Below are 15,462 nucleotides of genomic sequence, written 5' to 3' on the forward strand. Positions count from 1 at the left end.
CAGAAATATAAAAAGATGGAACACTTCCAAACTACTGTGAGGGCTGCATCACCTTAATACCAAAACCATATAAGGTTATTACAACTAAGGAAAATATCAGGCCAATCTCTTTCATGAACAAGGGCACAATATCCTAAACAAAATATTAGCAAATTTCCTCCAATAATAAACAAAAAGAATAAATATCATGATCACACTGGGTTTATCCCAGGAAGGCGGGGTTGGGTTTAATATGAATACAATAAATGTGATTCACCATATTAACATAATAAAGGAGAAAAACTGTATTATCACCTCAGTAGATGCAGAAAATGCATTTGATAAAATTCAACACTCATTCATGGGTCAAAACTTTTGGAAAACTAGGAATAAAAGGGAATTTTATTAATCTGACAGTTTTTCTACTAAAAACCTAAAGCAGTATTATATTTACTAGTAAAATATTAAGAACAACATAGCATGTCTCCCATAAGGTTATCCACTCAGCATTTTACTGGAGATGAGTGAATTTAGCAAAACAATTTGATACAAATTCATATACAAGTACCGAATACAGGGATGCCTGGGTGGCTCAGTTGGTTAAGCATCTGCCTTCAGCTTAGGTCATGATCCCAGGGTCCTGGGATGGAGTCCGGCATTGGGCTCCTTGCTCAGCAGGGAGCCTGCTTCTTCATCTGCCTGCTGCTTCCCCTGCTTGTGCGCTCTCTCTCTGACAAATAAATAAATAAATAAAATCTTTTTTTAAAAATGCCAAATATATTTTTATAGACCAACAACAAACAATTAGAACATGAAATTTAAAAGATACAATTTTCTCTCTAGCTGTTCCTCCAAAGGTAACAGGCACTCACCTGCAACCCTGCCTGAGCTGATGGGTGCTCCCCACCCTGTGTGATCCGCCTGCCTCATGAAAGCTAGCAGCTACACACAGTTGACACAAGGGATTCCCCTTGATTGCCTAGTCCTGGTGGCTGGTTAGGGGGTGTGTGTGTGTGTTTGTGTTTCTGGGTCCCAGGGGACTGAAACAATTGGAGACACAGTTCTTGGCAGGCTACTATCCCCAGGGCACTCCACAGACAGCAGACTGAAGCACAATGCAGTCTTCCTGTGAAAAAGACCTATTTACTCATCCTAGAGTTTTAGGCTGAGGGCCAGGCTTCTAGTCTGCCACACATCTAGAAGCTATGAAGGGGTTTTCAGGGAATGTAGGCCAAGTGACACTAACTATGTGCTCTCCCTTGGTCTCACTATAGTTCACTGTTACCTCCGGAAAGGAGATTATATACTCACCCGGAGCCCCAACTTTCACTACTCTCACACAAGGGACACCTGTAGATCACCTAGTCTAGAGGTCAGCAGGATTTACAATTGCAGCCCCATAGGACTATATAAATTTGCCTAATTTAAAAGCTATTGCCAGAGGGTCCATCTTCCAATCAGCGAGAAACTAGGTGCTGACTGAGATTCCTCCCTTTGACACTCTGACAGGTCTTGGCACACCCTCAATAACTGGGACCTACTGAGAATAAGGCAGATTGCTTGGACAATCACAAAGGTATGAGAGAAAACCAAGAACTAGGACAAAGTTAAATGGTAAAGGTTCATCTCCTACACAAGGTCATTTTTTCAAGACTGGGAGACGTAGCTGTTTCACCTAATACTTAGATACAAACACAGATAGGTGAGCAAGATGGGAAACAGAAGAGTTTGTTCCAAATGAAGTAACAAGATAAAATTTCAGGAAAAAAAAGGAAAATGGAGATAATTAATATACCTGATAGAGTAAGTGTTCAGAGTAATGGCATAAAGATACTCAGAAGAATGGGTGAACACAGTGAGAACTTCAACCAAAAATTAATAATAAATAAAATCTAAGAAAGTACCAAACAGAAGCCACAGAACTGTAAACAATAATTGAGCTGAAAATACACTAGTGGGTTAGAAAGATTCAACAGCAGATTAGATAAAACAGAAGAAAGGGTCAGTGATCTGGAAGACAGGGCAGGAGAACTCACATAGACAGAGCAGCAAAAAGAATAAAAGAATTTTGAAAAGTAAAGATAGTTTAAGGGACCTATAAGACAATATCAAACAGAATAACATTCACATTATAGGAGTCTCAGAAGGAGAAGAGAGAGAGAAGGGAGAAGAAAATTTATTTGAAGAAAATAATGGTTGAAAACTTCCTTGAACATACAACCAAATCCAGGAATCCCAGAAAGTTCCAAAAAAAGACGACCTCAAAGAGATCCATATGAAGACACATTTATAACAAAAATTTCAAAAGTTAAAGAGAGAATCTTAAAAGCAGTGAGAAAAAAACAACCCGTTACATACAAGGGGACCCCCCCGCAATAAGACTATCAGCAGATTTTTCGGCAGAAATATTGCAAGACAGAAGAGAGTGGTGTAATATATTCAAAATGAAATGAAAAAACTTCCAACCAGAATACTCTACCTGGGAATGTTATCATTTAGAACTGAAGGAGAGAAAAAAAAGAGTTTTCCAGAAAAGCAGAAGTTAAAGAAGTTCATTGCCACTAAACCAGCCTTATGAGAAATGTTTAAAAAAAAGTCCTTATGCTGGAACGAAAGGGCACTAATTAGTAACATGAAACAAACGATAATAAAAATCTCACTGGTAAAGATATATATAAAAACATAGTGGATTAATCACAAAGTTAGTATGAAGGTTAAAAGACAAAATTAGCAAAAATTACTATACTCATAATAATTAGTTAAGGGACACACAAAAATAAAAAGATGTAGAATGTGATATCAAAAACATAAAATGGAAGTCAAAATACAGAATTCTAGAGTGTGCTCAACTGGGGCACCTGGGTGGCTCAGTTGGTTAAGCATCTGCTTTTGGCTCAGGTCATGATCCCAGTGTCCCGGAATCAAGTCCCGCATCAGGCTCCCTGCTCAGCAGGGAGTCTGCCTCTCTCTCTCCCCCTGTATATGCTTTCTCTTTCTCAAATAAATAAATAAATCTTAAAAAAAATTTTAAATGTTTTCAACTTAGCTTGCTATCACCTTAAAATAGACTATTATATATATATAGGCCATTATATGTGAAGCTCATGGTAATTACAAAGCAAAAACACAAAAGATGAGAAAGGATTCTAATCATAACACTAAAGAAAGTCATCAAACAACACAGGAAGAGAGCAAGGAACAGAGAGGAACTACAAAATAGCCAGATGGTTAAGCATTGGACACTTAGACTCAGGTCATGATCTCAGGGTCAATGCTTAACCGATTGAGCATACCCAGGTGCTGCATGTCATCATCTAATTTATTATGTTTTAACTTCACACTGAAATATCTTTCACTTTTTTACCCATATAATATCTGTTAATGAAAATCAAGAGCCTTGATTATCCAATAAAAATGATTTAAAAATGTTAAAAAAAAACAAAAACAAAAACAAACAAAAAAACAGCCAGAAAACAATTAACAAAATGAGAATAAGTATATATCAATAATAACTTTAAATCATTAAATGGACTAAATTCTCCAGTTGAAAGTTGTAGGGTATACCTGAGTGGCTCAGTCAGTTAAGCATCAGACTCTTGATTTCACCTCAGGTCATGATTCAGGGTTGTGAGATCAAACCCTGTGCTGGGTTCTGCACTGGATATGGAGCCTGCTTACGATTCTCTATCCCTCTCCTTCTGCCCCTCCCCTGCTCTCTCTCTCTCTCTCTCTGTCTCTAAAACAACAACAACAACAACAACAACAACAACAAAAGACATAGAGTGGCTTCATGGATTAAAAAAAAGAAGAAAATCCAGACCCATTTATATGCTACTTACAAGAGACTCACTTCAGATGTAAAGTTACACACAAACTAAAAGTGAGGGGATAAAAAAGCTGTTTCATGCAAATGAAAGAAAACAAATAAATAAAAGGCTGGTAGCTATACTTATGTCAGACAAAGTAGATTTTAAAATAAAGACTATGACATCTGGTGGCTCAGCTGGATAAGCATCTGCCTTCAGCTCAGATCATGATCCCAAGGTCCTGGGATTAAGCCCTGTGTTGGGCTCCCTGATCAGCAGGGAATCTGCTTCTCCCTCTCCCTCTGCCCTCCCCTCCATGTTTGTTTTCTCTCTCTCAAATAAATAAATAAAATATTTTTTAAAGGACTGCAATAAAAGAGAAAGATGGACATTACATAATGATAAAGAGTTCAATACAATGAGATATAACATCTGTAAATATTAATGCACTCAATACAGGATCACCTAAATATATAAAGCAAATATTAACAGGGAGAAACTGACAGTAAAACAACAGTAGGGGACTTTAATATGCTACTTACATCAATGGATTGATGATCCAGACAGAAAATCAATAAGGAAACATCAACATTAAATGACACATTGACAAGATGGACTTGATAGATATATAACAGAACATTCCATCCAAAGAAATAGAGTACACATTCTTCTTAAGTGCACATGGTACATTCTCTAGGATAGATTAAATGTTAGGCCACAAAGCAAGTCTCAATAAATTAGAGGACTGAAATCATAGCAGGCAACTTTTCCAACTATGATAGTAGGAAGCTAGAGATCAATTATAAGAAGAGAACTGGAAAAAAATCACAAATATGTAGAGATTAAACAACATGGTACTGAAGAATTAGTGCATCAATGAAGAAATGAAAGGAGAAATCAAAAACATCTTGGGACAAAAGAAAATGGGACTACAATATACCAAAATCTATGGGATATAGAAAAAGCAGTTCTAAGATGGAAGTGCACAAGTAATACAAGTGATACAAGTCTACCTCAAGAAAAAAAGGAAAATCTCAAATAAGCAATCTAACTGTACTGAAAAAGACCAAATGAAACCCAAAGTTAGTAGAAGGAAGGAAATAATAAAGTTCAGGGCAGCAAAGAAATGAAATGGAAACTAAAAAGACAGTTGAAAGGACAACATAACTAAGAGCTGATTCTTTGAAAAGATAAACCAAAATTGACAAACCTTAAGCTAGACTCACTAAAAAAAGTGAAAGGGCTCAAATAAATAAGCCAGAAATGTAAAAGGAGAAGTTACAACTGATACCACAAAAATATAAAGGATCATGGGATGCCTGGGTGGTATAGTCAGTTAAGCATCTGACTCTTGGTTTTGGCTCAGGTAATCATCTCAGGGTTGTGAGAATGAGACCCACATGGGGCTCCACATCCAGTGTGGAGTCTGCTGGAGATTCTCTGCCCCTCTCCCTCTGCCTGTCCCACTTGTACACATTCTCTCTCTTTAAAATAAATGAATAAATCTTTAAAGTTTATATATAAAGGATCATGAGAGACTACTGTGTACAATTATATGCCAAAAAATTGGAAAACCAAGGGGAAGCAGATAAATTTCTAGAAATATAAAATCTCCCAAGACTGGATCATAAAGAAACAGAAAATTCCAAAAGACTGGTTACTAGAATGGAGATTGAATCAGTAACCTAAAACCTCCAAAAAAACAAAAGTCCGGGATCAGACAGTTTTGCTGGTGAATTCCACCAAACATTCAAAGAAGATTTAATACCTACCCTTCTCAAACTCTCGCAAACATTTCAAGAGGAAGGAATGCTTCCAAACTTATTTTTAGAAGAAGAATGAGGGGAGGGAGGGGAAGGGGGAGGAAGAGAAGGAGGAAGGAGGAAGAGAGAGGGAAGGGAAGAAGGAAAGGAAAGGAAACGAGAAAGGAAAGAAAAGGAAAGGAAGAAAGGGAAAATTAATTACAGGCTAATCTGATGAACACAGATGCAAAAATCCTCAAGAAATTCAACAATACATTAAAAGGATCATAAACCATAATAGAGTGAAATCTATTCTAGGGATGCAAAGATGATTCAACATCCATAAATCAACCAATGCAATATACCACATTAACAAAATGAAGGATAAAAGTGATATGATTATCTCAGTAGATACAGAAAAAGCATTTGACAAAATTCAACATCCATTTGTGATAAAAATTCTCAAAATGTGAATAGAGGGAATGTACCTCAACATAACAAAGACCATATCTGACACACCTACAGTTAACACTATACTCAATGGTGAAAAGGCTGAAAGCTTTTCCTCTAAGGTCAGGAAAAAGACAAAGATGCCCACTCTCCCCACTTTTATTCAACATAGTACTGGAAATCCTAGACAAAGCAATTAGACAAGAAAAAGAAAGAAGACATCCAACTTGGAAAGGAAGAAGTAAAACTATCATGGTTTATGGATAATATGGTTTTATATATACAAAACCCTAAGTACTCCACCAAAAAAAAACTGTTAAAATAAACAAATCCAGTAAAGTTGTCAGGTATGAAATCAATGTATAAGAATCAGTTGCCTTTCTATACATTAACTATTTTTGGAGAAATTAAGAAGATGACCCCACTTACATGTGCATCAAAAAGAAAATATCGGGGCACCTGGGTGGCTCAGTGGGTTAAGCCGCTGCCTTCGGCTCAGGTCATGATCCCAGGTCCTGGGTTCGAGCCCCGCATCGGGCTTTCTGCTCAGCAGGGAGCCTGCTTCCTCCTCTCTCTCTGCCTGCCTCTCTGCTTACTTGTGATTTCTCTCTGTCAAATAAATAAAATCTTAAAAAAAAAAAAAAGAAAAAAGAAAATATCTAGGAATAAATTTAACCTAGGAGGTGAAAAACTTGTACACTGAAAACTATAAGTCACCGATGAAAGAAATTGAAGGAGACACCAAAAAATAGAAAGATATTCTGTGCTCATGGACTAGAAGAATTAATATTATTAAAATATCCATATTACCCAAAGCAATCTATAGATTCAAGGCAATCCCTATCAAAATTCCAATGGCATTTTTACAGAAATAGAACAAATAATTCTAAAATTTGTGTGGAACCCCTAAGGCCCCAAATAACCAAAGCAATCTTGAGAAGGAACAAAGCTGGAGACATCACACTCCCTGATTTCAAACTATACTGCTATCATAATCAAAATAGTGTGGTATTGGCAAAAATCGACACATAGATCACCAGAATAGAACAGAGAGCCCAGAAATAAACTCATATGTATATGGTTAATCAATTTATGACAAAGGATCAAGAATATATAATGAGGAGGGGTGCCTGGGTGTTTCAGTTAGTTAGACATTTGCTTTCGGTTTGGGTCATGGTCCCAGGGTCCTGAGATCCAGCCCTGCATTGGGCTTCTTGCTCGGTGAGTCTGCTTCTCCCTTTCCCTCTGCCTGCAGCTCCTCCTGCTTGTGCTCTCTCTTCTGTCAAATAAGTAAATGAAATCTTAAAAAAAAAAAAAGGGAAAAGCTGATAAATTGGACTTCATCAAAATAAAAACTTAAAAGAGGAATAGAAAATGAGGAAAGGACAGTCTCTTTAATAAATATTGTTGGAAAAAACTGGACAGCCACATGCAAAAAAATGAAGCTAGACCCCTATGTTACACGATACACAAAAATTAACTCAAATGGATTAAAGACCCAAGTATAGGACCTGAAACCATAAAACTCCTAGAAGAAAATATAGGCATTTAGCTCTTTGACGTTGGTCTTGGCAACAAATCTTTGGATTTGACTCCAAAAGCAAAAGACAACAAAAGTAAAAATAAGTGGGACTACGTTAAGCTAAAATGCTCTATACAGCAAAGAAAACCATCAACAAGATGAAAAGGCAACCTACGGAATAGGAGAAAATATTTGAAAAATATTTTTCCAATAAGGAGTTAATATCCAAAATATATAAAGAACTTATGCAACTCAATAACAATAGGAAAAACAAACAAACAAAAACAACAATAAAACCCCCAAAACCCAAAAACCCAAACAAAAAACCCCAAAAACCCAAACAAAAAAAAACCAAATAACCCAATTTAAAACTAGAGAGAGCATCTGAATAGACCTTTTTCCAAAGAAGACATACATATGGCCAACAGGCCGTGAGCAGGCAGAGCCTCAACATCACTCATCATCAGGGAAATTCAAATCCAACCCACAATGAGATATCACATTACACCTGTTGGAATGGTTATTATTTAAAAGATAAGAAGAGGTACGTGGTGGTGAGAATGTACAGAGAAAGCAACCCTTGTGCACTGTTGGTAGGAATGCAAACTGGTGCAGCCACAATGGAAAACAGTATGAAGATTCATCAAAAAAAATTAAAAATAGAGCTACCATACGAACCAGCAGTTCCACCCCAGGAACTTATCTGAAGGAAATGAAAACACTAATTTGAAAAGATATATGTAGCCTTACGTCCACAGCAGCTTTATTTACAATGGCCAAGATACAGAAACAACCTAAAGGCCCATTAGTGGATGAATGGATAAAGAAGACATAGTGTATATGCACAGCAGACTACTATCAGCCATTAAAAAAGAATGAAATCTTGCCATTTGCGACACTATGGGTGGACCTCAAGGGAATTATGCCAGGTGAAATAAATCAGATAGAAAGACCAATACCATATGATTCCACTTATACATGGAATTTAAAAAACTAAGCAATGGGCGCCTGGGTGGCTCAGTGGATTAAGCCTCTGCCTTCAGCTCAGGTCATGGTCCCAGGGTCCTGGGATCAAGCCCTGCATCGGGGTCTCTGCTCAGCTGGGAGCCTGCTTCCCCCAAATTCCTCTGCCTGCCTCTCTATCGACTTGTAATCTCTCTCTCTGTCAAATAGATGAATAAAATCTTTTAAAAAAATAAGATTTTTTTATTTATTGATGAACAAGCAAATGAACAAACAAATGAACAAACAAAATAGTTATGAAGAACAAATGGTTGGTTGGCAGAGGGGAGGAAGGTTGAGGGGTGGGTGGAGTGGGTGAAGGGAGTCAAGGGGTACAATCTTCCAGTTATAAAATAAATAAATGGAGATGTAATGCACAATATGCCGACAAAGGTCAGTAATATTTTTTTGCATATTTGAAAGCTTTTAAAAGAGTAAATCTTGGGGTGCCTGGGTGGCTCAGTGGTTTAAGCCTCTGCCTTCGGCTCAGGTCATGATCTCCAGGTCCTGGGATTGAGCCCCGCATCGGGCTCTCTGCTCAGCAGGGAGCCTGCTTCTCCCTCTCTCTCTCTGCCTGCCTCTCTGCCTACTTGTGATCTCTGTCTGTCAAATAAATAAAGAAAAAAAATCTTTAAAAAAAAGAGTAAATCTTAAAATTCTTATGACAAGAAAAATTTTTTTGTAATTTTGTAGTGATGGATGGTTGAATGTTAAAGTCAAAATGTCAAATTACTAATATAATGTAACATTATATTAGTTTCAGGTGTACAACATAATATAATATATAACATATAATATAATAACATATATTTTATTATAATACTATGTATAATATATATTATGTGTGTGTGGTATTTATAATATATGTCTATGACTTGAATTGGATTTTAATATCAGGTATATTAAAATTTTGTCAATAGTCAAAACACGGTTTATAACCTTGGATTATTTTATTTCATGTACCAACTTATTAAACCATGCAAAATAGCCATAAAAAAGATACAATTTGTGATAACATGAAAAATCAATTACTCAGGAATAAATATAATAAAATATACATAAGATCTCTATATTAATAACTGTACATTACTGGGAGAAATTAAACAAAACTTACATAATGGGAATATTTATGATGTTTGTGGATTAGAAATCTGCATATTGTAATATATTGATTCTACCCAAATTTAGCTTTAGAGTCAACGAAGTTCCAATTTATTAAAAAATAGGATTTTGGGGGGATGGAAACTACAAGCTGATTCCAGAATATTTATACAAAAGGCCAAGAATAATCAAGACAATCCTGAAGAACAAAGCTGGAAAATCTATAATACCAGATATCATGACTTTTTATAAAGGTATAGTAATAAAAATGCTGTGACATCGGTGCAAGGACGGACAGACAAATTGTATCCGTCAGAGTCCAGTGAGGACACAGAAACAACACTAGTGATGATGTTGGCATGGATGACCAAAGCCAAGGTTTTACATTTGGTCACTCCTGAATATCAGGTGCCTAGGAGGGCAGAGGCTCAACCTTTCCGGTCCCTGCTGTGTCCCCAGCACCACCTGCCCACAGTCTGGCTCAGAATGGACACAAGCAGTTCCTACTGAATGAACCTCTGGACAAGCCAGTGAAGAGACCCCTTCCTGGACAGACTGACCATGAATGCTTATGGGCTGGGAGACAGAGCCTGCGTTTCCTTTGGAAGGCGAACCCCTGCCCCGGGGGCATAGGAGACAGAGCCTAGGCAAGGATCAAAGGCAGGGCTAATGCCCTGGTCTGATCACCTGTAGATGGAAGCCAAGGGGCAGGTAAGCCACATGTTGTTGGTCAACTTGCCCAATGGGTAAATGTCAAAGATGAAGTATGGCTGGTTGGTTTCCTTGACATGGTCGCAGGGTACAAGACAGGCTTCCACCTGCAGTTCGGTCCGCAGACGGCTGGAGCGGGTCTTCTCCCCTCTCAGGTAGAGCCAGCACGGCATGGCTTTTTCCTGGGGCTCCTCGATGTAGCAGAAGCCCAGCCGCTTCCGCTCCCCGGGCTCCCCACAGCGGTTACAGTCCTGCCAGGGCTCCCAGTGGGTAAAGACGAGCACACGACCACCCAGACTCAGGGTCTCGTTCTGCAGGGGTTTCTGGCCCAGGCCTCTGTGGGTGATGTGCAGGGTGCTGACATCTTGGAAGTCAATCTCATACTCTACCACAAGGGCATTGTCACTGTCCTGGCAGTGATAAAGGCCTGTCTGGGACGGCTGAGGGTTGGTCAGTTGAAGGCTGCCCCCAGGAAGTTTCTTTATGTTCGGCACAGAGGAGAGCAGGAAGGGATCTTCCCCCAAAATGGAAGAGAAGTACCAGAGTGCCTTGGGGTAGTCACATTGCAGGACAACATCATTGCCCGAGACTAGGGCCTGCTGGCAGAGACTCTTATAGGAACATCTGATTAATATCTCTGCCCACAGAGTGGGGAGAGAAAGGCTAAGCAGCCACAGGGAGGCCAACATGGTAGCCTGCTACAAAAGGATGCTGGGAACCACCCTGGGCATTATGAAGTCACCCATAGAACTCAGGCTTCAGTCCTGAGTGGAATGAAACCTGGTCCTGCCTCACTTTCTGGAGACACAGAAATCACTGGTCTGTACCATTTCTAAAATCCACTGAGGAAATACAGCAAGGTCCTCCTGTCTCGTAACTGGGGAGGACTGCTTCATTAGCATAGCACCAGATCAGCTCATGGAGATGGGATGGAGGTGTTTTCTAAGTCTTTGGTCCCTGTGCTCATGTCTCCCGTCTCCAGAGAGATCTCTCTTTTTCCATTACTGACCTTGGCTGCATCTGAGGTGGCATTGAGAGAGGTGTCCTCCTTCCCTCATGAGCAGTGTTTTTGGCCTTCTCCCTGCCTTCCAAAGTTTGGGATCTAAGGATTCTTAAAAGCCTCCAGCCAACTCCATTGCAAAAACCCACATCCGCAGTTTAGCTCAAGATGTTCCCCATCAGGCACCTCGGTGACTCAGTTGGTTAAGCGACTGCCTTCGGCTCAGGTCATGATCCTGGAGTCCCAGGATCAAGTCCCACATCAGGCCCTCTGCTCATTGGGGAGCCAGCTTCTCCCTCTGCCCCCGCCCCTTTCATGCTCTCTCTCTCTCTCTCAAATAAATAAAATCTTAAAAAAAAAAAGATGTTCCCCATCTCTCTCCCTCTCTCTTTCTCTGTCATGGCAGAAACACTGTATCAGGCATCTGTGGAGAGCCATATTCTCCATCTCTCTCTCACTCAGCCCTTTTGCCTACCTGGGAGTATCTTAAGGATTTTCCAGGAGTATCTTAATTCATTCAGAGATTTTAACAATGGTTAATGATGATTTAATTTGGGCTGTCCCCTTGATTTTATCCTTGGCAGAATCTAAGTGCTAATTGGATTTTGTCTCTCAAAGGTCTTCCCAATATTTGGCCAGTTTTAGTGAATTTTCACTCCTATTCTGTATTCCAACTGTTTCCCTCAAAGCGGCAAGTTCATGAAGTATATTATTTTGCCTTTAAAAGTATCTCAGGCAACAGTCTCCATCCTGCTGCTTTCAAAGACATTTTCTTGTTCCCTTTGCTCTGTGTCAAAGCCAATGCCATGCAATTTTATTTTTGGTTACAGCAGCATGTCAGTCCTGACACTGATTTCTGTTTCACTCAAGATAGTCTATTTGCTTCTATAGCAAACTTACCCCAAATCTCAATGACTTGCAAAAACAAATGTTTATTTCTCACTCAAGCTCCTCGTCCACAGTGGGTTGGCATTATAATCACTCAGGGAACCAGGATAATAGAGCAAAGCCATCTCAAACATTTCTAGTTTCATGCCAGAGGAGGAAGAAAGAGAGATCTGTAGGATTTCGTGTCTACCATTAAATGCTCTGGCCTTAAATGACAGTTGTCACTTGCTCACAAACCACTGACCAGAAACAGTTAAAGGGCACTACCACCAATCTACCAACCCAACAAAGGAAACAGAATTCTACACGCCCAGGAAACCTTTGGCAAAAGGAAATCGGTAATGATTACTGCAGATGATGTTTACTACAAGGAGTGTTCTTTTATATCATAAAGTTGAGATCATTTCCAAAATTATCTCATCAGATCTCCTAAAGTCTCATTGGCCAGGATTAGGTCCCGTGTACAGACCCACACCAATCTCCAAGAGAAAACAGAATTTCCATGATTGGTTTAACAATCAGACTGTGTCTCTAGGACTGGGGAGGTGTGACCTTCTCTGACTACAGAAATCATTGAAGACAAACAAAATCAGGGCTTTGTATATAGGAGAGATGTAGAAGAGAATGCTTGTTTGGTGAGAGTAATTCTACGTTATCTAGAAGCTGAGAAGAATGCGGTGAAGCTAAGACAGTAGTCACTCATGTGACCTGGGAGAGGAGAACGTTTGGTATTTTGTGGCTTGGACCATGTTCTTGTCTTGTCTTTTCAGACATGATTATAGATTGATCTCACCTTTTCTTGGTTCACAATAGTCACAGAGAGGCTTTGTGTGATGTTGTTGTGTTGTGGAATTGTTTATGTTCGACAACATAACATGATCTAGATAGCTAGGCTAGCTATCTAGTTCCTAGGCTAGCTTCTAGGAACACTGACACTGTTATTAGTGTCGGGTCATCTCCCAGCTATCCGAGGCTGTTTTTTTCTCTTTCTCAGACATTTAAAGAACTGCAGTGAAGTCTCTTCCTACAATGGAATCCTGATCAAATGGCTTTCTCTTTGGGAACTGGTTTCCTCATTTTCAAAATAGGGATTTTAATAGTACTGGCTCCAAAGGGCACTTTTGAAGATTTGATGAGATTTTGTAAATAAAATGGGGAATGCATAAGAAGGACCTTGTCCTCCAGATATCGGGGTTCTATATTCTGGTTGCCTATTACTACCTCTGATCACAGAAGTGCAGACACAGAAGCAGACCACCATTGGTTTGACCCTCATTGGCTGAAGCAGCTCCCAGGAGATTTAAAGGGACAGCCTCTGGGTTTTCTCCCGCTTTCCCCCCTTTTGGAAGCCAGACATTTAGGGATTAGGAGATTTGTAAGCAACCATACATAATGTAGGGGAACTTAGAAAGTCATTGCATGAGCCCAGGGAAAAATGCAAACTCAGAAGAGATCTGAGATGAAGTCTAAGTTTGCACCTCAGGCAGATCCCCAGCATAGAGTTACCTTACAAAAACAAATACTGCTAGCAAGCCCTGGGGAGGGGAGGGGAAATATGATTTCCAGAGTTACCACATCATAAGAGTCAAATGTCTGTTTTGGACAACAACAACAAAAAATCATAAAGTATAAAGAAACAGAAAAGTATGGCTCATTCAAAGGAAAAAATATCCTCAAGGAAGCCCAAGTGGTAGACATACCAGACAAAGACTTAAATAGTCTTAAAATGCTCAAGGAGCTTGAGAAGATATGGTGAGAGACAGGAAAATGATGCATGAACAGAATGAAAATATCACCGGAAATGTAGAAAATATAAAAAAGAACCAAACAAATTCCAGAGCTGAAAAATACAACTACTGAGATGAAAAATTCATTCAAGCAGTTAAGAACAGATGTGAGGAGACAGAAGACACAATCAGTGAACTTGAAGAAGGATAACTGAAATTATTGAGTCTGAGGAACAGCAGGGAAGGAGACTGAAGATGAACAGAACGTAAGGGACCTATGGAAGATGATCCTGCAGACCACGTCCGTATTGTTAGAGTCCCCGAAGAAGAGAGAGAGAGAGAGCTGTTACAAAATTACATTTGAAGAAATATTGGCCAGAGACTTCCTAAATTTTATGAAAGACATAAATCTAAAAATCACAGAAGCTCACTGAACTTCAACAGAATTCACCTCAAAAGATCCACACAAATACATACTGTAATCAAACTGGTAAAAGCCAAAAAGAGACAAACTTGAAAGCAGGGAGAGAAGCTACTTGTTACATAAAGGGTTCCCCAGTAAGAGACTGGGCAGATTCCCCATCAGAAACCCTGGAGGCCAGAAGGTAACAGGTTGAAATTTTCAAAGTGCTGAAAGAAAAAAAAAAAAAATACAACCAGGAATTCTATAATTAGCAAAAGTGTCCTCCAACAATTAGAATTAAAACACACCCAGATAAGCAAAAGCTGAGAGTTAGTTTGTTGCCACTAGATCTGCCCTGAAAGAAATTGAAATTAAAGGGTGTTTTTTAAAAAAAATATTTATTTATTTGACAGAAAGAGAGAGAGAGAGATCACAAGTAGCAGAGAGACAGGCAGAGAGACAGGGGAGGAAGCAAGCTCCCTGCTGAGCAGAGAGCCTGACGTGGGGCTTAATCCCAGGACCCTGAGATCATGACCTGAGCCGAAGGCAGAAGCTTAACCCACTGAGCCACCCAGGCACCCTGAAAGGGTGCTTAACAGTAACCATAAGCCATGGGAAGAAATAAAGATCTCCAGCGGAGGTAAATATATGGACAATTATAAAAGCTAGCATTTTATAATGCTCATTATAATAGTTATAATTATAATTCCACTTTTAATGGTCTACATGACTTATAAGAAAATCCATAAAATAATTATTACTCTTTGCTATTGGGAAAACAGTACATAAAGTGTAGTTTGAGATACCAATAACGGAAAGGAGGTGATAGAGATGGACAGGAGCAGAGTTTTTATATGATATTGATGTTAGGCTGGTATAAATTCAAACCAAAGTGTTATAACTCTAGAGGGTTTTATGTGTAATGCAATTCCCAGGATTACCACAAATAAGATTACCATAGAACACATACAGTAGGAAATGAGAAGGAAATCAAACATTTTATTATAAAAACATTAGCTAAACACAAAAGAAGGTAGTCAATGGGTAAATGAGGAGCCAAAAAAAGCTATAAGGCATACAGAAAATAAACAGCAAAGTGGCAAATATAAGTCCTTCCTTATCAGTAATTTC

At 39.0% G+C, this 15,462-nt stretch overlaps 1 protein-coding gene across 1 annotated transcript; it reads right to left on the bottom strand.

The window, feature by feature from the left end:
- Positions 1 to 9,479: 9,479 nt before the first annotated feature.
- LOC125088445 (protein FAM187B-like) lies at positions 9,480 to 11,467 on the bottom strand. Its single transcript, XM_047709642.1, has one exon. It carries the CDS (start codon positions 11,000 to 11,002, stop codon positions 10,286 to 10,288), a length of 717 nt encoding a protein of 238 aa, XP_047565598.1. The 5' UTR covers positions 11,003 to 11,467; the 3' UTR covers positions 9,480 to 10,285.
- Between the last annotated feature and the right edge of the window lie 3,995 nt (positions 11,468 to 15,462).

Source organism: Lutra lutra, chromosome 17, assembly GCF_902655055.1.
Source record: "Lutra lutra chromosome 17, mLutLut1.2, whole genome shotgun sequence".
Taxonomy (NCBI): Eukaryota; Metazoa; Chordata; class Mammalia; order Carnivora; family Mustelidae; genus Lutra; species Lutra lutra.

Coding starts and splice junctions, on each gene's coding strand:
- LOC125088445 (XM_047709642.1), bottom strand. CDS start 11,002: ATGTTGGCCTCCCTGTGGCTGCTTAGCCTTTCTCTCCCCACTCTGTGG.